We start from the raw sequence: 24,284 nt of genomic DNA, 5'->3' as shown, positions 1-24,284 counted from the left end.
GCCGTTCCAGAGGCGGTGCCTGAAGCCGAGGCGTCTCATGTCTCCACAGGCAGTCCTAAGTCAAGTCAGGTGCCCATTGACTTTCCAGAGTTGAGTCAGTTCCCGGTTGACCCTCCAGAGTCGAGTCAGGTGTTCATGGACCTTCCTGAGTCAGGGTTAGTCACCGTCGACCATCTAGAGTCAGGGCTAGTTCCTGTTGACCCTCCAGAGTCGAGTCAGGTTCCAGTTGACCCTCCAGAGTCGAGTCAGGTTCCAGTTGACCCTCCAGAGTCGAGTCAGATGTTTGTGGACCCTCCAGAGTCAGGGTTAGTTACCGTTGACCCTCTAGAGTTAGGGTTAGTTACCGTTGACCCTCTAGAGTTAGGGCTAGCTCCTGTTGATCATCCAGAATCGAGTCATGTTCCAGTTGTTCCTCTTGAATCGAGTCGTGTTCCAGTTGTTCCTCTTGAATCGAGTCGTGTTCCAGTTGTTCCTCTTGAATCGAGTCGTGTTCCTGTTGACCCTCCAGAGTCGAGTGAGGTTCCGGTTGACCTTCCAGAGGCTAGTCAGGTGCTTGTGGACCCTCCAGATTCAGGGTTAGTCACCCTTGACCTTCCAGAGTTAGGGCTAGTCACCGATGACCCTCCAGAGTCAGGACTAGTCACCGATGACCTTCCAGAGTCAGGGCTAATAACAGATGACCATCCAGAGTCAGGGCCAGTCACCGATGACCTTCCAGAGCCAGGGCTAGGTACCACGGACTTTCCAGAGACAAGGCTAGTCATCGTGGACCATTCAGAGTCAGGTCAAGTCACTGGGTGGCCTTCTGCTCCGCCCTGTTGGACTCCGGCATCGACCACAGGGGCGTGGGGGTCATCTGCTCTGCCCTGGGGGACTCCGATGTCGACCACGAGTACGTGGTGGTCATCTGCTCCGCCCTGGGGGGCTTCCGCTCTGACCACACGGACGTGGTGGTCATCTGCTCCGCCCTGGGGGGCTTCCGCTCTGACCACACGGACGTGGTGGTCCTCTGCTCCGCCCTGGGGGGCTTCCGCTCTGACCACGCGGACGTGGTGGTCCTCTGCTCCGCCCTGGGGGGCTTCCGCTCTGACCACACGGACGTGGTGGTCTTCTTCTCTGCCCTGGGGGGCTTCCGCTCTGACCACGCGGACGTGGTGGTCCTCTGCTCCGCCCTGGGGGGCTTCCGCTCTGACGACACGGACGTGGTGGTCTTCTGCTCCGCCCTGGGGGGCGCTTGCCCTTACTACAAGGTTGTGGTGGTCTTCCGCTCCGCCCTGGAGGACTCTGGCCTTGACCACAAGGGTGTGGTGGTCTTCTGCTCCGCCCTGGGGGGCTTCATGTTGTTTTTTCCTTTTGTTTTTGTGTTAATGTCTGTCCCTGTTCCTTTCTGTTAGTCTGGCCCTCCGTCCCTCCCCCTGAACCTCCTCCGGTCCTCCTCCCTCCTGGTCTTTCTGTGTTGTGTTTACATTCTGGTGCCTGTTCCCCATGTTTTTCTTTTCTGGCCCTCCGTCCCTCCCCCTGAGCCTCCACCTGTCCGCCTCCCTCCTGGTCTCTGTTTTGTGTCTGTCTTGAAGCGTCTGGGAGCCGCTCCGTAGAAGGGGGGTACTGTCACAGTGTCTTGGTTGTGTTCCCTGGGTTTCCACTAGGTGTCCTCAGTTCCCACGGTGTTTATCATATTATCACTTCCTGTCTCCTTATTTGGTCACCTTCCTCCTTGTTTAGTTAATTGATTGTTCCCCACCTGTCTCCTGTTTCCCCATTATCCTTTTGTGTATTTATACCTGGTCTGTCTGAGTCTTTGTCACGGAGTCCTTGTTGTATGTGAGATACAGTTCATGTCTATTGTTTTTCCGTAGTCTTGATCTTGCCTTGTGTTTTGTCTGGTCCTTGTCTATTTGGATATTCTGGTTTTGACCCTGCCTGGACTGTTTACCCCTTTGGATTACCCCTTAATAAATATCATACCCGCACTTGGATCTCTCCGTGTTTCTTGTATCACCATACGTGACATAGATGAAGTAAATTTTTTTTTTATTGCCTCAATTATATATTACTTCTCTATATATATTATAGAGAGAAGTAGTTTATCAAGATTAATGATTAATTCCATAATGAAGTGTGATGGATAGATCAACACACAGCCGTGTGTTTTGTTATTTAAAATATTAGGTCAACCAACTTTCTAAAACTAATTGCTTAATTTTTCCTAGATCATAGCATATTCTTACTGTCAGGTTTCATGGTTCAAATTATATATGAAATAGCCTAAATTGTGTTTTATAGAACTGTTTGTTAATCAAAGGATCTTGTAAAAATGTCACGATTTCCACAAGTATATTAAGCAGCTGCTTTCAAGACTGATAATAAAAATAATAAATGTTTCTTGAGAACCAAATCAACATATTGGTTTGATTTCTGAAGGTTCAAGTACTCCTCGCTGCAGACTGTAGCGCGGTGACGTCACGTATGTACGTCACGTATGTGGACCGAGCGCCTGGTTGAAAAAATGATTTTGGTCTAAATAGCTAATTTTGACCTTCATGACAACTGTGAGGGGGGTGAATTTTTTTTATAACTCATCCGTTTTAATTATATTAAGACTTAAAGTTCTGCATAATTAAGGGCGTAGCCACTTGAGTGACAGGTGGATTGCCGCTGCTGACACTGCCGTCGTGCTAGGTGGGTGTGGCTTCAGCAACTAGCTCCCGCCTTTTTGTCCATTTTTGATTGTCCGGCAGAGTCGCGCGGTGACGGGCTGCCAAGATGGCGATGGCCCGCTTTACACACTTTAGGCTTCAAAAACCATAGACAGTCAAAAACACACTTCAGGAGACTACGGGTGACTTCACGCACACTACGTCCATGTTTTTATACAATCTATGATGTGGACGCATGTGCAGTAACGTATATGTATTTACCGTAAATACAAGTGTGCGCCGTACTGACTGTCATTAATGCGCATATCCAGGTTCATTCACTTCCGGATGTTCGTAAGATATGGTGGATATGAGATATTACTTTTGTTTTCTTAAAAATGTGTGTTTAAATTGCTTTTAATTATAAGAATGCTTTGGTCATAACCATAGAGAGTGCCATTGCAAATGTGTGCGATTTCAAACATTTATGTCATGTCAAGACATGTTTTATCATATAGTATTCGAATGCTGATCTTTCAAAGTCTTATTTCGCCTAAAATGAACCATTAAAGATGTCTTAAAATAGAGCAGAAAGACTTTATTAATATAAGTAATGCCATTGATGGTTGCATGCATTGCAAAAAAAATATCATATTTGTAATCTTTTTCATTAACATTATCAAAGATTAATAGATATTGTAACACATGTATTGTTCATTGTTAGTTCATGTTAATTAATACATTAACTACACTGTAAAACATTTCACGTTGGTTAAACTTATAAACGTAAGTTAACCTGCTGCCTTAAAAATGTAAGTTAACTCAACTTACAGATACTCTTTGTTTCAACTCAAGAAGTTAAGTTTTACAATTTATTAAACTAATGGTAATTTGTTGTTTCAACTTGATGCTCTGAGTTAAAACAACTTACTATGTTACATTATCAATTCAAGAAAACTCAAATCAGCTCATAATAAATAGACTTGTAACTGGTCTGCTCAAAAATGTAAAAAATGTATTGAAATAAATTCAAGTAATGTACAAGCTTTAACATTGGTTTGAAAATACAAATTCTTGTAGGAAAACAGGTTTTAAAAATTTAAGAACACAAGTGCTTAAACTTCCATTTCATCAAAACATCAAAGATTCTCTAATAATATACAGAACTAGAAGAAAGGTAGATGAGTGGTATAAAAGAGGGATAGAAAATATAACTGAGGGGGAAAGAAAAAGGCATGAATTGGGGAAAAATGAGGAGTGGCAGGCCGTGTGTAATGATACAAAATAACGGCTCAATCACTTTAAAGATTGTAAGTGTTCTATATAAACAAGTACATGTAGCTTTCTGACCTTTGAATGATTTGCACAATACATGGTCATTGACTGTGTTGAACAATACTCATGTAGTAAAACTCTCACTAAAAGCAATAAGAACACACATGTGAAATTGGTCTATTTCCAATAAATGCTCAAAGGTTTTTCCTTATAGTAAACACTTGACCAACATTCAGCATTTGAGATTCCAGATAAAGCACAAAAAAAAAGGAAAATAAAAACTTTAATATTTTGTTAGATTTGTACATGATATTATTGATGACATGTTTAGGCACGATATATAGTGTAGTACTTAGATTAACTGACAGTCAAAAAAGCATTTTAGCATAAATTATTACTGATTCTGGGATAAAATAATAATAATAAATATATTGTAATAGTTAAGCTGATTTACTTTTTCCCTACACATACTGCTCTACAATGAATTCAGTAGGCTATCATCAGTACATTCACAAGATTTAAATATATTTTCTTACATCACACATCTTGATTATCTCAGAAGTCTCCTCTGAAAGGAAGCGTAGAAGGCCAAGTAAGGCAGCTTTTCTTCTGTTCCAATTTGTGTCCTACGTACAATTATAAACAAGATTGAGTGACTCCAATATATATATATACATTAGAACACTTATATTAGTGCAAACTGATCAAATTGGGTTCATTTTTATTCATACCTCCTTATCAAGGCACTATAATTGCTAAGGCTCAAGCTCCTGCTTGATGATACAGATGCTTTGTACAGCTCTAAAAGACACCAAAGCATCTAGTCCATCCAAGAATGACTGCAGACGATCGATGGTGAACTCTGTGCTCATCTGAAACAGACACAAGACAGGAGGAAAAATGGAGCCAAAGAGACTAGTAGTGGGCAGCAAGTACAGATGAAAAATAATCACATATGTAAATCACATGCCATCTTATAACATAAATGATTAAAGAGGTCATATATAGAGGTCATGTCACAAGTAATACAATCAAGAATAAAGAATGATTTAAAAATAAGCAAGTTCACAATTACCTTATTGTAAAATGAACATCCTTCACACAGCTTCTTGAAAACCTTTGTAGGGTAACTTTGAAGAGGAATCAACAGCTTTAATGGTGCAGAAAAGCAGAAGCATATCAGCAGAAGCAATATAGACTAAGCATATGAAATTGTAAAAAAAGAATTGCATGGTCTGCATTAAATATGTTGTGTGACTGCATTAGGCCTGCAACAAATATACAAGTTAAACAGCAAAAGATTTTAATATCAGTAAGGATGTGTTAACTGTACCTCATTGTAACATGAATGTCCTTAAAATCGGTTACTTGAAAACTCTGCAGGGTGACAACTTTATATCTTGAGCTGAAGATAACTTTGAAGAGGAGGAGCTGTAAAGGAGTGAAAAAGCAGTAACATATCAGTAGAAGCAATATAAACTAAGCATATGAAATTGTTAGTAGACAAACAGCTGTCAGAAACGTTTAAAAGTAACTAAAATATAAGCACTGAAAATCGAAGAGAAATGTTAAGCTATTTTAGCATTTGAGGCTCTAGGAAACTGTCAAATTAGCGAGGGAAAACCCTGTGTCCTTATATTGCCCCAGTCAAGTGTCTTTATCTGTGTACACCTGGTTAATGTATCGCGACACTTTAATTCCACAAACAGACGTGCAGCAAAATGCGGGCGGCGACAGGCTTGACCGGGTGTTCACAGAAGGCGGTTCAACTGACCACGTTCACTCGCGGAGCACGGTCAATGCAATAAATAATAATACCTGCAGACTTCAGGTCGAAGACTTACTAAAATATAAGCACTGTGAACCAAAGTGATATAAATATTTTAGCGTTTGAGGCTCTGGAAAACAGTGAATTAACGAGGGAAAAACTTGTGTTGTCGTATTACATTCGCAAAGCACAGTCAAATTGGCTAACATGCAATAAATCGCAACATTATTCATTTATCATTACAAATAAAAAAAACAAAAACTCACCTTCCTCGCATTCTTTGTGTTTCTCGACACGAATTGGTGTAAGGTCTCCAGGCAGCTGCATTAACTAAAAATGGCGATGGCTTCTCTCTGAGAGGAGCCTGTCGCCGCCCGCATTTTGCTGCACGTCTGTTTTTAATAAATGATGGCGCCGCCGAGTCCGGTCGCCGTCCAGGTCGCTCCGCTTAGATTATGTTTTTATTTACTTTTTTACCTACTTTTGCTTTCTCTTTTTACACACATTACCTCTGCACTGATCATATACGACAAAGAAACACTTTTGGACATTGGACACCGCTTAACTGACCTGTTTCAGGGCCTAAAAACAATAAACCCTCTTGTCTGAATGACTATCGTCCAGTTGCCCTCACATCAATAGTCATGAAGGTCTTTGAGGGACTGGTTAAAAACGTCATCTGCTCCTCCATACCGGATACTTTGGACCCTCTTCAATTTGCCTATCGCCCTAGATCCACTGATGATGCCATCTCTCACATCCTGCACTCTTCTCTCACTCACATTGACAGCAATAACAGGAACTACGTAAGGCTGCTCCCCTCTCTACAGGACATCTACCTCAAACGCTGCAGAAGTAGAGCTACTAAAATCATCAAGGACTCCATCCACCCTAGTAACCATATTTTCACTTTGCTGCCATCTTGTAAGCGCTACCGTTGCCTGATGGCAAAAACCCAGAGACTCAGGAGGAGTTTCTTCCCCCAGGCCATCAGGCTCCTAAACTCTTAACCAGCCCCTTAACATCCTCATGCCTCCACTTAATGTTCACTTTATCTTTTTCATTTTATTCACTACCTCACATAGACACACTGACAGTGTCACCATGTTTGCACATTTGCTTCTTGTACATTCCTGTGTATCTTATATTTAAGACCACAGTAAAATGCATATATGCACATTGTACATCCCTGTACATCTTAATATTTAAGACTTCAGTTTACGTTTATGCATATTATTTTGCGTTCTATATTTAATTCTACAATATACATCTTTTATATTTTATTCTTATATTTTTATTGTTTACTTTTATTTCATTCTTACATAGCTATATTTATGTATATTTTCATCTGTGTTGTTTTCTTTAATAATTGCACTGTCCATGGAGCGGACCTGACTCACATTTCACTGCTGGTTATGTATGCTATATATAATTTGGTATGTGACAAATAAAACTCTTGAATCTTGAATCTTGAATCTCTGTATTTCGCGCTCTCCGTGTATCGCCCCTCCCCCAACATATAACTTACAGACACGAGTTAAATGAACTTTTACAACCAGACAAAACTCAGAAGTCAAGACAACACATTACTTTACGTTAACATTTTCAATAACTTAATAACTTAAGTTCAGTATCCAAAACTTAAAATGACAATTTAATTTAAAGAGGAAAAGTAAGTTCATATAACTTATTTGGGCTATGATGTTTTACAGTGTAGTGTTTACCAATGAAACCTTATTGTAAAGTGTTACCTCTTAAATTGACCTTCATATGTCTTATATGACTTTTTGGGGACATTGTCAGTGAGAAGAAATTCAGAGAAGAGACTTACTTCATGTGGCTAGAGTACTGTAATTATCTATTTTTCTTTCTCTGACAGACTGTATAGCCCTCAACTGTAAAATTTTCAAATTGAAAAAAACTTCAAACTTTCAGGCCATGCTTTCTCAAGCCAATCCAACATAAATTTTGACTTGACAAACTTTATTAATTTAGTTTATGTTTATGCTGGTTATAAATTAAATACTTTAGGTAGTTTACAGATAAAGTAAATAACACTTTTTCTAACACCATGCTATAATATATTTAACAATACATTTAAAATATTTTCCTTGTATGGCTCTTCTGCCTTTCTTCAAAATGATTTAATATTGCTTTAGTATTGTTTGTTCTTTTATGTAAATTAGGTGTCGTGAACTGGAGTGCATTGTCTGAACAATACAACCAGAGTTCCAGGGGTCATGTTCTCTGACCCAGTGCACACGGTGCAGTGAGATATTTAAAGACTGTCCACCTGGCTGTGTGAGGAATCACAGGAGGACAGTGTGGGTTTTATTCGTTCAAAGAATTTGAGGGCTACTGCTTGGCTTATTGTTTTATCAGTGATGGAGGTGAATTTCAGTTTTTTTTTTCTTGTGTCATGTCTATAGTCTTAAAGTATATTTGTATATACAATTATATTTTCTGTTTTGTTCTTTGAAATAAATGAATTTTTTTGGAGGCACCTTGCATAAAATGGGATGCAGACACTGAAAATATACTGTATGTAGTCAACTGAACTTAAAACTACTTTCCTGGCTCAAATGTTTCACATGCAGAATTGCTAAAGCAAAAGAAAAATGTCCAAATTTAAAGTTAATAAATCGATAAACAAGAACCATAGCAAAGGAAAGATTAAAATAAGAAAGGCAGTGGCTATTTACACAAGTGCAAATGGCTATATATTTATACTATGTAAAAATAGCAGGATTTTCTGCTATTTATATTACTTATTGCAAATAGTGGCAATTATCTGCACCTCAGTATTGTAGTACATTATAAAACAGTATGCAAATTACTGAGTGTAAATTATAATTTTAATTCAAATTATTAAATGGATGCCACCATATTAAGAAAATAAAGCCCTCCCTCACAACGTTTTGATTATTTCCTTCGTTTTTATTTAAAATAAATGCTTTTCTGATGTGATTTAAAATTTGAAAAGGGAGAAAAAACTGTCAAAAGGCAGATTCGTACCCGTATCGATTGCATCAAATTGTGAACATCACACGTTTCACCATCTGCACCATTAGAGCTGACGGCTGTACTTTATATGTTGTAATTTTGACTAGCTGTCACCGCGCTACAGTCTGCAGCGAGGGGTGTCTCGAAAATTAAGCTTTGCCATAACAGAAATCAATTACATTTAAAAATAATATAAAACTAAATATTTTAATTTGTAATACTATTTCACAATATCCTTTTCACAATATGACTTCATTTTCCCCGTCCGGACAGCTTGGTGAGCATATGTGTTTGCTTGGTGTACTGTATTTTGTGCTGTGGCTGCGGCGAGAGGGGAGACTGAGAAAGGAATATGTGTACAGGAAATCACAGGAGGACAGGCTTTATACTTAGAGAAAAACTTTATTATAAAACTTTAGGCTTTATTGAAGAGAAAAACAGAAGCTCAAATCAGCTTTAGATGGTGAGACTCCAGCCATATCTTCTTAATAGCATTATCAAACTCTCTTAACCTATCTGATCTGATATATCGCTGTTGTCTCATTTTATGCTGTTCATATCTTTAGCAGAAAATTGTGTTTTACCCACTGAAGTTCAGAAGGAGGCTTTAGAATTACAGAAACTGTTGGAGTTTGATGATGAGGGTGGAGAAGGTGACTTTTTCCATCTCTTAAATAGAATCCAGTTTTATCTGCTACCAGATGTATTGTAACCCTATTTTCTGATATTATATAGGTGTTAGTTCTCATATGGATGATGAGTACAAATGGGCAGGAGTGGAAGACCCCAAAGTTATGGTCACAACATCCAGAGACCCCAGCTCTAGACTCAAGATGTTTGCCAAAGTATGTTAAACCCTATTATTCATGTTTGAAAGTAAGAATAAAGCGTTTCTTGCGTATGCTTGTAGTTTTACTTTGTTAACTCTTGTTCATGTAACCCTAATGGCATAATTGAAACCTTCGTCTTTCAGTGGTTGTGGTTTATTTAGGTGGCTTTTTTTGTGGCAGGAAATGAAGCTGATGTTTCCAGGGGCCCAGCATATGAATAGAGGAAACCATGGAGTTAAAACATTGTTACATGTTGTTCAGAGTGTAAAAGACTTACCCTATTTCAAAAACATAAAAAAAAAAAGATTTTGAACAGTAGTGTATAATATTGGATATTTTAATAAAATAAACATAATAATTTTCTTACTACATGTATCATGAGAAGGAGACTAGGCTTTACTGAGGATCATTTAAAATCTCTATGTGACATTATAAGGGCTTCTTTAAAGCTTCAAAATCTCTAATTAATTGGTTTAGTAATGGAATTTTTGTGTTAAGCTGAAAGCAGAATATTTTTTATCCGTAGGTCTCCAACATCCTAAAGTATTTGTTTCCTGTACTCAAAGAGGATAGTAGACGTGTTATTACATTCACAAATACAGATGATTTCATCTCTTTCCAGTGAGTGGTGCTCTGTTAGAACGGTTGTTCTGAATGTTTTGATTCTAATTATTATAAGTTTGATTTTACTGACTTTGTATACTGCAGACACCATACCTACAAGAAAACCGATCACAAGAATGTTGAGTTGACAGAGGTTGGACCGAGATTTGTAATGAAATGTAAGCATCTGTGTTTTTTGGGTTTAGATATTTCAATTGATATTAAAGGGTTAGTTCACCCAAAAATGAAAATTAGCCCATAAATTTCTCTCCCCCAAGTCATCCTAGGTGTATATGACTTTCTTTTTTCAGATGAATCCAGTCAGATTTATGTGAAAAATTGTCTTTGATCTTTCAAGCTGTTTCATGGCAGTCAGTGGATGTTGCAGTGCTTCAGTCCAAAAAAGGAAAATAAAAAGCATCCATCCATAAAAAAGTGTCTCAAACATCTCTTGGGGGTGAACAAAGGCCTCCTGTAGCAAATTGATGCATTTTTGTAAGAAAAATATCCATATTCAAAACGTAATAATCACTTTAAAGGTACAGTAGAAGATCTTGGAAAATGTTAACTTTAGCCTGATAGCTCTGAAAGTGAACGTTCCACCCTCCCCTGCATTCACCATCCAAAGCCACGCCTCCTGAACACATGTACGCTCACAGCGCAGACCAGAATACTAGAGGCAACATTACAGAGGTTGGCTACATCAGCGGTTCCCAATTCCTACAATAGACTGCATCAGCGGTTCCCAATTCCAGCTCATGTTCTGAAGTGAGCTAAACTTCAGCAGGTTTCCCCTGCTCAGAAAGGAGGGAGCAATGAACACTGTGTAGGGATCATATCGATCAGAACACAGTTCATGCACATTGCTTACTTCTAAGGAGCTGGTTATTTGAATCGGGTGTGTTAACTAAGTGAGACATGCAAATTATGTGTGTGTGTTTGGGTGTTTGCTGGAGGTGTGAGGACTTGAATTGAAAACTGCTGAGCTACATCATGTGTTATTCACCAGTGAGAAAACTTTAAAAGTATGACAATACCAGGAAGGAAGATCAGTTTCTTGGTGTTTGTCTGCCATTCTTACTCTCTCTGCACAGCATGTGTGAATGCGCTGATGACATATCATGTCTGCACGAACAGGGTGCGCAGAGGTATGCAGAAACACATGATGACAGGCAGGTAGGAAAGTGAATTAAACCTTTATTTACAAATCCCTCCAATTTTATGCATGGACTCTTTTTATTTCTTTTTTTTTTTGGACTAAAGCACTGCAGCACATATTTTTAATATAACTCTGACTGGATTCGTCTGAAAGAATTAAGTTATATACACCTAGGATGACTTGAGGGTGAGTAATTTATGGGCTAATTTTCATTTTTGGGTGAACCCTTTAATTCAGAACAGGCAATTATGTTGCTTGTTTCATCTTTCTTTTTCAGTGTACAGGATCAAAATCGGCACACTGAAGAATGAGAATACTGCACATGTTGAGTGACGACTCCATCCTTTCACACGCACTACCAAAAAGGAAATTCTTAAGTTTGGAATAGCCCAATGAACTCTTTGAAAACCTGCATTGTTCTGTCAGCATGGACATTTTCAATGTAATTGAAGCTACACCGTGGCCTTTTTTCAATGACATTTAAAAAGATGGATTAATTTGTTTCAGTATTATGATAATATCGTTTGCTTGTTGACACTTCCTCATATTAAATATTTTGTACAGAGTCACCTGATAAACACGTTCTTTACATTTGTAGCTTTTGTGTTGATGTTTTTAGTTCCTTGTTGCTTTATTATTCCTTATGAATTGGCTTGTAATTTATATTTAAACTGAGTTTTTGCTTGAAACGGTTTTGTTTGGTTTAAAATATATATATATACATTTTGAACAGTATATTGCGAATAAATAGAACAGTTGTGAGGGTTTCTTTAACGCTTGGAAAAACTTTCGTTCGTTACCCGCAGCACACACCCCTTTCTGGTTCTCTTGCTACAAAGTACCACAATAGCTGTCCAATCAGTGCCTCGATTCACAGATCTCCACCAATCAGAGCACAGGATTTCGCTGTTCCGCTTTCCCTGAAATTCTTTGGTGATCCGCCTTTAGACAGAGAATTCAAGATGGCTGTCTCAGGTGAGTATTTACTCTAGATGCAAAAAAATGCTAAGCGATTTTCGCGAACGGGCGGTGTGGTTTGCAGAAATACTACTTGCAGGTGTAAATCGCGTTAATCCATACCATATCCATACTGAAAATTTAAGATAAAGTCTACTTTTTAAATTTTTAGACAGCATTAGCGACACTAGCTAGCTAACGTTAGCAGCTAGTCGTCTAATCCCTTTCCGCATCATGAAAACAGCATTCTCTCTTTCAGAACGAAAAAGGCACATGAGAGGACTTAAGGATATATTTAGCTAATATGCTTTTATACTTAAGTCATAATATTGACTCATGTCTTGATAAAATGAGCTAGCTAGGAGTGCATGGCCTGTAACTGTTAGTAGAGTAAAAGCCAATAAGAGTAAACCCAGCCAGCTCATCTTCATTGCAGACTGCTGCACATTTTGTGTGCTTATACTTTCAGGAGATGTTTGTGTAAAACAGTTTTATTGTTCTCTGTGCTGCGTTAATACTGCAGATGTAACATGAATTGTTGGGGAGTTACTTTGCATCTCTAAATCCATTTGAACAAGGTTTGATCACAGAGGACTTATTTAGAAATTGGATTCTTTGCAGCTATCAAGGTTTGTAGATGTTATACACACGTTGCTTTCTGGCTTGTAAAAGCTGCATTTAAGCTAGATTCAGTGGGGATGTAAAATCTGTATTTTGTTATTTATTACATGCTCGTGTGCTTGCTTAACTATAACTGTGTACAACACAAGTGAAGTTTTGCACAATGGTGCAACTGCAGTGGTTTCCAGTATACGCAATACTTGTGGTTTAAGGTTGCAAAGATTGTATACTACATTAAATATCATAAAACGTTCAATCTGAAGTACTTGTTCCTACGTGTTTGGATTAAATTTCAGAGTTTGATAGCCTTAAGGCTTAAATTGTAGTGTATAATTATAAACCAAAATGTTAAAAAGAGTTTGAATGACATCGGATATCTTTATTTGGGGCATTTCCTTTTACATCTGTTTTATATTTGGTTTTATTACACCAAACGACTGGTATAGAAACATATTTATTTAGGTACTTACAAGTTCCACTGACATATGGTTCTGAGTTATCAGTTAGATTTTTCTCAACAGTGTGATTTCAAATGGCTACGCCTGCAGTGTTTTATACTGAATTTTGAATTGGAAATTCAGTTGGCTACCAATTTAGAGTTTGTTGTTTGTTTGTTGATTTATTATATAATACACTTACTATTTATTTAAAAAGTTTCAGAGGCATAATGCTCGTTTGAAAATTATCTTCATAACAATTAGCTTGTCTTTTATCAAACTTTTCATGAATGGATTGTGATTTACTGAACCACCCTTCGGCCTTCCAAAACTATTTCAAACCAAAACCTTTTTTTTTTTTTTTTTCAGGAATTTTCAGATTTTCACATTTTCAAAATGTTTGTGTATTACTTATACAAATTAAATTAAAAAATTTTTTTTATTTATTTTTAACAAATAATTAATAAACAGATGTTGACAGAAGCATACATTTAGAATCATTTGAATGAATTATGAAATTTAATAAATGATAAATAATGTCAAATATTCAACAACAGTTACACTCTTCCTGTCTCTGTGTGTGTCTTGTATGATATATGCTCCAGTGTTCTGAAACCATAAGACACATAATTTTTTTTTTTTTTAAGCATTTATACAAAAAAAAAAAAAATACAGCAGGAAAGATGACCAAGACATTAACCGCAAACAACATTTGGCTGGATCCCTGATCTGTTTAGTTTTTATAACAACGTAGGTGTGAGGGAGGTTTATATAGAGATATATTAATGCTAACACACTGTTTTTCATCCCAGTCTCCAGATGAGGGCTTCTTCCTGTTTTGCCCAGGTGTGTAATTCTTTCTTGCGGCCGACTGAGTGTCAGTGCTGCCAGTCCCGGACTGCCCCTTTGGAGACACCATGTCCAACACCTCCTCCTGTTCCTCCTCGGGGGAAACCAGCCCAGATGACACACCCCGAGGTGGGGGCACCATTCGTGTCTACCTCCCTAACAAGCAGCGGACGGTGGTGAGGGTTCATTTACTGGAATCTGATTAGTTTAAAATGCCTTTTATTATTTAGTAGTAGTAGCCCTTTATTTTTTTTAGTAAAGGTATGGAATAGCTATATATATTGTCCTGTATATATTGTTAATTAGAGGATGCGTGTTTGTGATCATACATTGATAGCAATATGTGACCATGTGTTTAGGTAAATGTTCGGACTGGGCAAACTGTCTATGATAGTCTAGATAAAGCTCTAAAAGTCAGAGGTCTCAGCCAGGATTGCTGTGCTGTCTTTCGCCTTCTTGAAGGGTAGGTGTCCCTAAGAATTTGACTTGTAAAATTACAATGTCTCTCCTTAGTAAGTTTTTTTTTTTTTCTCTCTGTTGTTTGGACATTGTTGTTCTTTTGTCTTTTGGCCAGCCGGAAGAGACTTACAGAATGGGACACTGACATCACACCCCTCGTAGGGGAAGAGCTTCTGGTTGAAGTGCTAGATGATGTTCCTCTTACCATGCACAACTTTGTAAGTGTACTTGCACAACGGACTCTTGAGTCAGCAAAGCTTGGTTCTCATTTTAGAAAACTGTGCATGTTCTGGCAAAAATCTGAGGTTAATTCAACAAAAAATATCTGTGGATGGTTTATGTTGGATGATTATGATGAGCAAGTACAGATTAGTTCTGTCCAGCAATTCTGGGACCTTTTTTTTTAAGTTAATTTCAAGTTCAAGTTAACATCGATTTATAATAAATCATGAATATTAGGCTTTGTATTATATGCATTATGAACAGACATGAATTAACAGTGAACATTAGTACACTACCGTTTAAAAGTTTGGAGTCAGTGAGATTTTTTTTTCATGTTTTTGAATGAAGTCTCTTATGCTCATTTTTAACATTTGTTTTTTAATAAAAAAAAAGAAATGGAAGGCTGAATTCATTGATATTCTGAAATATTATGATTTAAAATACCCGTTTTCTAATTTTAAAATGTAATTTGCTCCAGTGATGGCAAAGCTGAATTTTTTTTAGTAGCCATTACTGTATTCATTGTCACATGATCCTTCAGAAATTATTCTAATATGTTGATTTGGTGGTCAGGCGACTTCTATCGGTGTTAAGAAATGTTGCACTGCTTGATATTTTTGTGGACACCGTGATACATTTTTTCTTAGATTTTTCTGGATTCTTTTGATTAATAGAAACTGTTAGAGTAGCATTTCTTTACTGTCACATATGACCAATTTAATTTAAACCTTCCTGAGTAAAAGTATTAATAAAAAATCATACTGAACTCAGACTTTTAAATTGTAGTCTATATTAATAAGGTGGTGCTAGCGCAGTGGATAAGACACATGTCTTTGGTGTGAGAGACCCGGGTTCGAATCCACTGTGAGACACCAATGTGTCCCTGAGCAAGACACTTAACCCCTAGTTGCTCCAGAGGTGTGCGACCTCTGACATATGTGGCAATTGTAAGTCGCTTTGGATAAAAGCGTCAGCTAAGTGAATAAATGTTAATGTGTATAATAAATCAGTGTGAAATTGTGAGTCGCCAAATCAGCATTACCCTTAAACGGCACAATCTTGTTTTTTTACAGGTACGTAAAACGTTCTTTAAATTAGCTTACTGTGACTTCTGCCACAAGTTCTTGTTCAACGGCTTCAGGTGTCAGACGTGTGGGTATAAATTTCATCAGCACTGCAGCAGTAAAGTCCCTACAGTATGTGTGGATATGGACACCATGACAAAACGGTATGTTTCGAATGAAATTGTCTGTTTATGTGCACTTGTAATCATTTTTATCACTCAACTGGTGTTCTGTTGCTCTCAGGTGTGTTTCTAATACAGAAGACTGCCCTTCGATATTGATATATCCGGCAACCAATTCCATATCCGATTCTCCTAGGTACACTCTAACTTCACATATAAATGCACATATCTGTTGTTGATCCTCAATGGGAGATGTAGCACTAACTTATGTGTAGGTTTACTTCTTATGTTTTACCCTTTTTAGAGGGGAAATGCTGACTTCAGGATCAAACTACCAATTGATCATGGCAGAGGACAGTCAGTCTCTCCAGAGGCATCGCTCCACCTCAACCCCCAACGTCCACATGGTCAGCACGCTGGAGCCTGGCGCTGCTGGCCTCATGGAGGTTAGACACCCAATTAGAGGCTCATCAAGTCCACATATTTTCTGATGTTGTCTAATTCTTTTGTTTCAAAGATACAGTTCACCCACAAATGAAAGTCACCCTCTTCGCTCCAAACTGTTCTTTCCTCTGTGGAACCCAAAAAGTGATGTTAGACAAAGTGTTCATACAGTGAAAGTGGCTGTCAAGAATCGAAAATGACAGCAGTGGTTTAAAGGGTCAGCTTTTTCTGTTTATTGTGAAGATGGTTTTGGACAATTGTGTGTGACCCTATATGTGAAAATTTGTAAATGTGAAATCTATAAAAATGTTACCAAAAAAAAGTTTGAATAGAGAAGAGCAATGTCAACATTCTGCTACACTTCTGCTTCTGTGTTCTATGGAAGAAAGGAAGTCATGCAGATTTGAAATGACAGGAGGCTGAGTGAAGGCATTTTTGGGTGAACTGTCCCTGTATGAAAGTATTAGCTTGGTTAGATACCAAATGTTTAAAAATGTTACGTGATATCTATGAGAATGGAGGTTCTGCATGCCTCCTTGATCATCTCTCCTCCATTGCATGTATTTATTCATTTTTTCCCCTATTCTCATTCAGGAGTCATTCAAAATCTTCACAATGGGTGAGTTTTTTTTTTCTTTTTCTTTTTTCACTTTGACTACCTGTCACTCACATGAGAACATGTAAGTTTTTTCCACATGCCCACATTACACTACATACATTTTTGTTTCTTAACCATCCCTGATTACAATGATGCATCTAACTGCACCTCTCCATGTGTGTGAAGTGGCCCTCATACTCTAGTGTTGTTCACAGGGCAAGAGTCCTCTCCCAAGCCTTCCACTAGCCCACCCCACCTAGGGTCACCAGGAAGAAGACCCCCCAAATCCCCTTCTGAGCCCAAGGAACGAAAGCAATCCTCATCTGATGATAAAAAGAAAGTGGTGAGTGTGTGTCTTATTTGATAGAAAGCCCAGATGACTTGGTTACAATCAGATTTATTTAAAACAAATTTTGTTTGTGTTTTCTAGCACCGGGGAGGTTACAGAGACTCCAGTTACTACTGGGAGGTGCACCCGCGGGAGGTGTCCATGCTAAAGAGGATTGGAGCAGGGTCTTTTGGGACCGTCTTTAAAGGCAAGTGGCATGGAGACGTGGCTATCAAGATTCTTAAAGTGACAGAGCCCACACCGGAGCAGCTCCAGGCCTTTAAAAATGAGATGCAGGTTTTACGGTGAGTCATTTGCACGATCACGGCTTCAAATTCTGCCGGTGAGGACAGTATAACATTGCCCTGTAGAAAAAAGCAGCATTTGCTTGTTAGGTTTGTTTTGAAGCATGGCAGCTGGTTTGAACTGGTTTAAGTTGGTCCTTAGTTGGTCATGAACTGGCTGCCAATGTTAATTTCGTTAAGATGACAATGAAAAATATTGGTTAACAAAACATTTTTCTGTGAAGACAAGACGTTGACGAGCTAAAACTAATATCTGATGCTAAAAAACTATGACAAAATTTATGCTGCGTCTTCGTTAACAAGACGAGACGGGACTATAATGTTATTTGAGGACTACCAGACATTCAAAATACATCCTGTAGGCTACTGTCTTATCCTTCAAAATGTGCATCCCTGTCATTGGATTGCAACCGGATAAGGTGCATTTGCATATCAAGTCTTAGTATGGCAGACGCAGTGGATGGATAGGCTACCAAAACGCGAACTAGCGATCTGAAACAGTGGCCTCAGCACCCGAAAGGATAGGGATAAAGTGACCAGAGCCCCTTCCACACTGCCATTCCGGCAAATACACGGGTAAAGTGTTCCGGCAATTGTTCCCGGGTCGCTAGATTTTGCACTTTCACACTGCCAGTGATTACCAGGGATATGTGCGTGCTTTCACACACAACCCGTAAAGATCCCGTAACGACACGTGACATCAGGGCGCGACGTGTGTACGAGTCGAAAACGTTAGGCACGTTATACTTTCACTGAAGCTAGTGAACGATCTCGGCGTCAGCGCGGAAAGTGAGGAACTAACTGATCTCTGCTTCATTACAGTTTGCACACATTTTTTTGTCGCGAACATTGATCTTCCTTCAAAAAAGCCGGTAAAAGCGATAACGCGATTAGATCTGGCTTTTGTTCACACAGCGCTCGTCCCGGGTTGAACCCGGCAGTGTTACTAGGTCCCCGACCCGGGTTCAATGCCGGAAGCAATCCCGGGACGTGTTTGCTTTCACACAGAAGGCGACCCGGCAATGTTCCGGCAATATGCCGGGTCCGACGTGCAGTGTGAAAGGGGCTCAGGTGTCCTGTTTTCTCCTGGAGTCACAATTCTTAAAGGGACAGCATTCCTAATTAAGTACCTATCGGTGTCATTAATGTTAACCAACAAAATATGTTAAATAACTGTTTTAAGTAAACCTACTGTATCTGAAAATTTTTTCATTTATCTCTTTCGTATTTGTCTAGTCTCTTTCTGCTTTTTTTTCAAAAATTATATTTATTGCATATATTTTATATGAACAACTATATTTTTTATAAGTTGCTACCTTACTACTTCCTATTAAAGGGATAGTTCACCCAAAAATTTTAATTATCATCGATTATTCAAGATTCTCTAAATTCAATCCTTGAATCAAATTTCTCATAAGCTTAATTGATTAGCTTTTTTTTTTTTTTTTGAAAACTACATATAGTTACCAAAATAAATGTTGGTAACTGCAGCTTCACTAAAAGTTGACAAAAATGCAATGACTTTTCATTGACAAACTATGAAAGACTAAAATGTGACTAAGACTATTTAGCATTTTCATCTCAAGATAAAGATTAAGACTAAATCAAAAATGCCTCTCAAAATTGACACTGCCAGCTGCCATGCTTCAAAACAATCTTACCCAGCAACAGGATAGTTCTCATTAATGCTACTTTAATTAGTAATATCAACTGCTGCTACAACTAACTAATCTCCAGTTCAAATACTCTAGTTCAAATAGATGTCATCTTCTGTTCAGTATGACTAATTTGAGACTCTTGCTCCTTAGAAAAACACGCCATGTCAACATTCTGCTGTTCATGGGCTTCATGACGAAGCCTAATTTTGCCATTATCACGCAGTGGTGTGAAGGGAGCAGCCTTTACCGGCACCTGCATGTTACTGAGACCAAGTTTGACACGATGCGCCGTATTGATGTTGCTCGCCAGACTGCACAGGGCATTGAGTAAGATATATTTTTACCTGTATTGACAGCTTGGGATAGCTGCTATCCTACATGTAGCATTATTTCTGTTCCAATTAAAGGATGTTAATACAACAAAACTTGCTAATGTACATTACATTTTAAAAGTTTGTCATAAGTAAATAATACTTTTAATCAGCAAGGATGCATTAAATTAAATCAAAAGTGACAGTGGATACATTTGTTACAGAAGATAAATGCTGTTCTTTTGAACTTTTGTTAATCAAATAATCCTAAAAAACAATGGTTTTCACAAAAATATTAAGCATCACCACTGTTTACAACGTTGATAATAATCAGAAATGTTTCTTGAGCACCAAGTCAGCATATTAGAATGATTTCTGAAGGGTCATGTGATACTGATGACTGCAATGACTGCTGAAAATTACATGTTCAAATAGAAAACTATTATTTTAAAATTGTAATACTACAATAAGTGCAGCCTTGCTGAAAATGAGACTGCTTTTGAAAACATTTAAGAAAAGTGAATTGCTTGTAATTTGGATTTGTGATAACAAAGAACACCTGTAACATAATGGGGGGAAAACATCTTTAGGAGCTGCTCACACCAGTAGACTTTAGCTCAGACTCACTAGGACACACTCGTATGGGAAATTAGCCCATGTCCTCTTAAATCCACCAATGTAATATGATTGTACTGCTTGGATTTACAGTGCATAGAGCGAGTTAATTTAATTAAAAATGATCAAATTTATACATAATTTGCTACTTTTCTTTCTTTAACAGTTATCTTCATGCCAAGAATATCATTCATCGGGACTTGAAATCTAATAGTATCCTTTCTATAATGTATTAGCAGTGCTCTTGTCTGTGTTGTGAGAACGATCTGTTGCAGGATGGATCAGATTCAGCTAATTTGTTGCCTGAAGATGGCACCATAGTTGCCTCTGAATGTCCTAGTAGATTGCCAAGCTGCTTTCTGTCTTGAAATGCTTGTAAATAAAGAATTGTCTGATTTACCAGAATTAATGCTGGCATAAGATCGAAGGCTAAGGTTGATGATTTCTCTCTTGTAATGTTGTAGTCATTCTGTGTTCTGCATAATACTCCTGAGTTCATGTGTCAGATATCTTCCTGCACGAAGGCTGGACGGTAAAGATCGGTGACTTCGGGCTGGCCACAGTAAAGTCTCGCTGGAGTGGCTCTCAGCAGGTTGAACAGCCCAGTGGCTCCATCCTGTGGATGGTGAGTAATCGTCACCCAGCTCAATACCTCATTTTATTAAATCATCAATGAGTCTTATACCTAGTAGCTTGTCACTTATGTTAAGTAGTGCCATCCTGAGTTTATTGTTGAGAAAATCATTTGTACAGCTTGTTTCACTCTGCTGTTGTTTTTAGGCCCCCGAGGTGATCAGAATGCAAGACACTAACCCATACACCTTCCAGTCAGATGTGTATGGATATGGAGTGGTGCTCTATGAACTGATGTCTGGGACTTTGCCTTATTCAAATATCAGCAACCGTGATCAGGTCAGACATACACCACCATCACTTTGCCATCTTACGGTTATGAATCAGGGATTGGTTTGTACTTTCACAGTTTGTCCTTTTCTGCCCAGAAACCTTCTGTTCAAGCTGTAAATATTTTTGAATGAACTTTGTTCAACCCAAAATAACAATTGTCATCATTTACTCAACCTCATGATGACTCTATGACTTTCTTCCTTGGAAGACAGAAGGAGAAGTTTGAGTGAACATGAACTATGAAATGCAGGTTTTGATTTGTGGGTGTTCTCTTCCTGTAGATTATCTTCATGGTGGGTCGTGGGTACTTGTCTCCAGACCTCAGTAAATTATGCAGTAACTGCCCTAAATCAATGAAGAGGCTCATTGTCGACTGTCTGAAATTCAAACGTGATGAACGGCCACTCTTCCCACAGGTGAGAATAAACTAGATCCCTTCTCTGGTTTCCAGCACAGTTGTGTCAGATTAAGCAACAGCCTCTCATGTTTCATCCCTGCTGTTCTTCAGATCTTGGTGGGCATTGAGCAGGTCCAGGATCTGTTGCCAAAAATTGAGCGGAGTGCCTCTGAGCCCTCTCTACACCGTGCTGTAAATGCAGAGGACCTAAACCCGCTGCTTCTTCACACCACACGCTTCATGCCTCTGTGAGACTGCCGGAGACGATCCGCTCATCTCCCAAAATGCCATGCAGCATCATTCCCAGCATGGAATCCAGAGTTCCTCTCATTATTCCACACATTCCTGAGAGCGCCCTAATTACTTCATTGATCCCACATGTAGTCAAACCCACACATCATCACATTTATCTACTCGTTCACGTTCCCGCCCTCTTTCCTGTTCCAGCTGCTTCTCTGTAAAGCTGCCTGTAGAGAATGTCAGATTCTGTCTGGACCAGCTGCTTTGTAAAACAGAAGCAGGAAATAAGCTGCGCTCTCTTAGTACACTCATTGGATTTTGAAATCCAAGCATCATATCAGCAATGTATCAGCACAATCTTAAGAACCTCCTTTTTTGAGGTATATTTTAAAATGTGTTATGGTTGCTTACATGTTACCTTTTTTAATTTTAAGATGAAAGTAGCATTTTACTTTAGAACAAGCAAACTAGCATGGAGATTTTCTTTTGTTTCCTCTCCCTGTACTCTTTGCGTGAACTTCATCGGCCAACAATAGCACAATGCGATGACTTCTATTTATCTACATTAGTCACAGAGACTCTGCTCACAGATTGGTTTGCAGTGAGGTTGTTTTTAGTCCATGATCATACGCCCCATTGCAGTTGTTTGGGTGTATTTTTAATTCCGTTATTTTTCCAGTAGAAAATATTTGCTTAAACTCTTAACTATTGTCTGGATTTGGTTGGATGTACATGTGACTTGTTGTGCCCTTAATTGTGTTGTGCATTTCAAAAACGCCTCTGATTTGGCTCTATCTTTGGGCTTCCTCTGTAAGTTGGTCAGCTTTAAATTGTGTATAGAAGAAAATGGCACAAATCATGTTGGTATTCTCAAAGCAGTTGCGCAGTTCCTGAATTGATGGGGAAGGAAGGATTTACGTTTTTATTTTGTTTCTTTGAAATGAGTACAATTGCTTTCTCAATTTATAAATGATTTTTTATCATTTTTAAAATGTTGCATCTTAAAACGGAGTAAAAATTCACAAACTAAACTAAAATGGAACATGATTGACCATAAGCAAGACTGGTAATTTAGTACTTGCACTTCATCCCAGTCTGACTTCTGAACGAATGTATTGTGTTTGCATGTGGTGCTGTTAACCGGTCGCCTTTCCCTTGGTGTTGGGACGTTTGTACAGTAGCTCACATTCAGAGATACTGGTGAGATTTTGTTCACCGCTCTATAATTCAGTGTTGAGCAATAGTTCTGGAGGGTGTTGATTTTGTTTTGCATCTCAAAACTTGTGTCATTTTTAAGTGTCTGAAAACAATGTCTATAAATGTTCTTAAATTTCACATTCACAACAGCTTTAAAATACAGGCTGCTAACTTTAGATCCACTACTGGACCCTGGTTAATCGACTAGTTGTAGTCTTAAGTGAGATGATCAAACTTGAGATGCTCTTTTGCTTCTGCAATTCTCTTAGGGCTCTGATAAGGGCAGGGAGGACAGAAACTTTGCAGCATTTCTTTCAGATCAAATTAGTGGCAGCGCGGGGTGAGAGAGTGCTTTTGGATGCCGTATTCTTCTTTCAGGTGCTTCGTTTTATTCCATAAACTCAAAAGCATGTCTTTGCAAAACAGTTGTGCTGTTTAACAGCAATATTAAAGTTCCTTTCCTCCCATTCAGCTGGTTTCAATAGGACTGACTGAAACCTACAATAATGGGGCCTTATGTGATCTAGATCTTCCATCTGTCCTTTTAATGGAGTCTTAATATATCTAACTTATTGATTCAGAACTGACACTCGTACTAAAGGCAGAGCTTTGGTTCTTATTTAGCAATATTTGAATGGGGCTGGGTCCCCCGTTGAGCTGTACTCATTCCAAATATGCGATTCTGTGTCTTTTGTTCATAAAAGATCGTTTCACATCCCATCAGTGACTTATTAGAAATGAATGTGTTGGAGTTCCGGACAAACCTTGCTATCTTTATATACTTCTGTTTAATTCCACACTTCCTCTGTTATTAGCAGAGCTGAAGTGCTTCTGGACTCTTGTAGAATGATTATGTGGTACTGCAAGTGTAGAATTGTCCTAACAAACCAGTGGTAATAATATTGTTCAGTACAAAATGAGGTAATTGAGATATCAAGCATTTGTAGATGGCACTATATGCTTTTCTCTGTTCATAACGGTTGAGAAAGCAAGACTGTCGGTTTATTTTTGTATAGATTTGGATGCACCGCTAGTTCTATTAAGAATTATGATGATATTATGTGGCTTTAAAACAACAGCCAAGAAACCTTTATAGAATTAGACTCTGGTTTAGGAACTTTTTTTCCCACTAAATTCCAGCCTTATTTGTTGTATGAGAAACCATAACTGGTCCTAGATCATTAGCACAGTAACTACTTCTGCCAACTTTGGATAGTTTCAGCATTGTCTTAATGGCTTTAACGTCCCTCTTGATACATGTGTGGCAAATACTTTTTCCC

At 38.4% G+C, this 24,284-nt stretch overlaps 2 protein-coding genes across 3 annotated transcripts; both read left to right on the top strand.

The window, feature by feature from the left end:
• The first annotated feature begins 8,928 nt into the window (after window positions 1-8,928).
• Window positions 8,929-10,137, top strand: LOC132135547 (U3 small nucleolar ribonucleoprotein protein IMP4-like). The gene is made up of 6 exons (XM_059547197.1): window positions 8,929-8,959; window positions 9,116-9,145; window positions 9,252-9,335; window positions 9,418-9,527; window positions 9,693-9,776; window positions 10,039-10,137. Exons 1-6 carry the CDS (start codon window positions 8,929-8,931, stop codon window positions 10,135-10,137), a joined length of 438 nt encoding a protein of 145 aa, XP_059403180.1.
• Window positions 10,138-12,112: 1,975 nt separating this feature from the next.
• LOC132139763 (serine/threonine-protein kinase A-Raf-like) lies at window positions 12,113-22,425 on the top strand. 2 transcript variants are annotated; one of them, XM_059548365.1, is made up of 16 exons: window positions 12,113-12,249; window positions 14,102-14,314; window positions 14,498-14,601; window positions 14,713-14,815; window positions 15,893-16,047; window positions 16,127-16,201; window positions 16,310-16,451; window positions 17,044-17,068; window positions 17,263-17,390; window positions 17,478-17,680; window positions 19,489-19,665; window positions 20,431-20,477; window positions 20,771-20,889; window positions 21,045-21,176; window positions 21,452-21,586; window positions 21,679-22,425. In XM_059548365.1, exons 2-16 carry the CDS (start codon window positions 14,207-14,209, stop codon window positions 21,817-21,819), a joined length of 1,794 nt encoding a protein of 597 aa, XP_059404348.1. In that variant the 5' UTR covers window positions 12,113-12,249; window positions 14,102-14,206; the 3' UTR covers window positions 21,820-22,425. The 2 variants fall into 2 exon arrangements, with proteins under 2 accessions (XP_059404348.1, XP_059404349.1); XM_059548366.1 differs by lacking the exon at window positions 12,113-12,249 and adding an exon at window positions 12,310-12,333.
• The last annotated feature ends 1,859 nt before the right edge of the window (window positions 22,426-24,284 follow it).

Source organism: Carassius carassius, chromosome 4, assembly GCF_963082965.1.
Source record: "Carassius carassius chromosome 4, fCarCar2.1, whole genome shotgun sequence".
NCBI lineage: Eukaryota > Metazoa > Chordata > Actinopteri > Cypriniformes > Cyprinidae > Carassius > Carassius carassius.
This window is presented reverse-complemented; position numbering and strand designations above follow the sequence as displayed.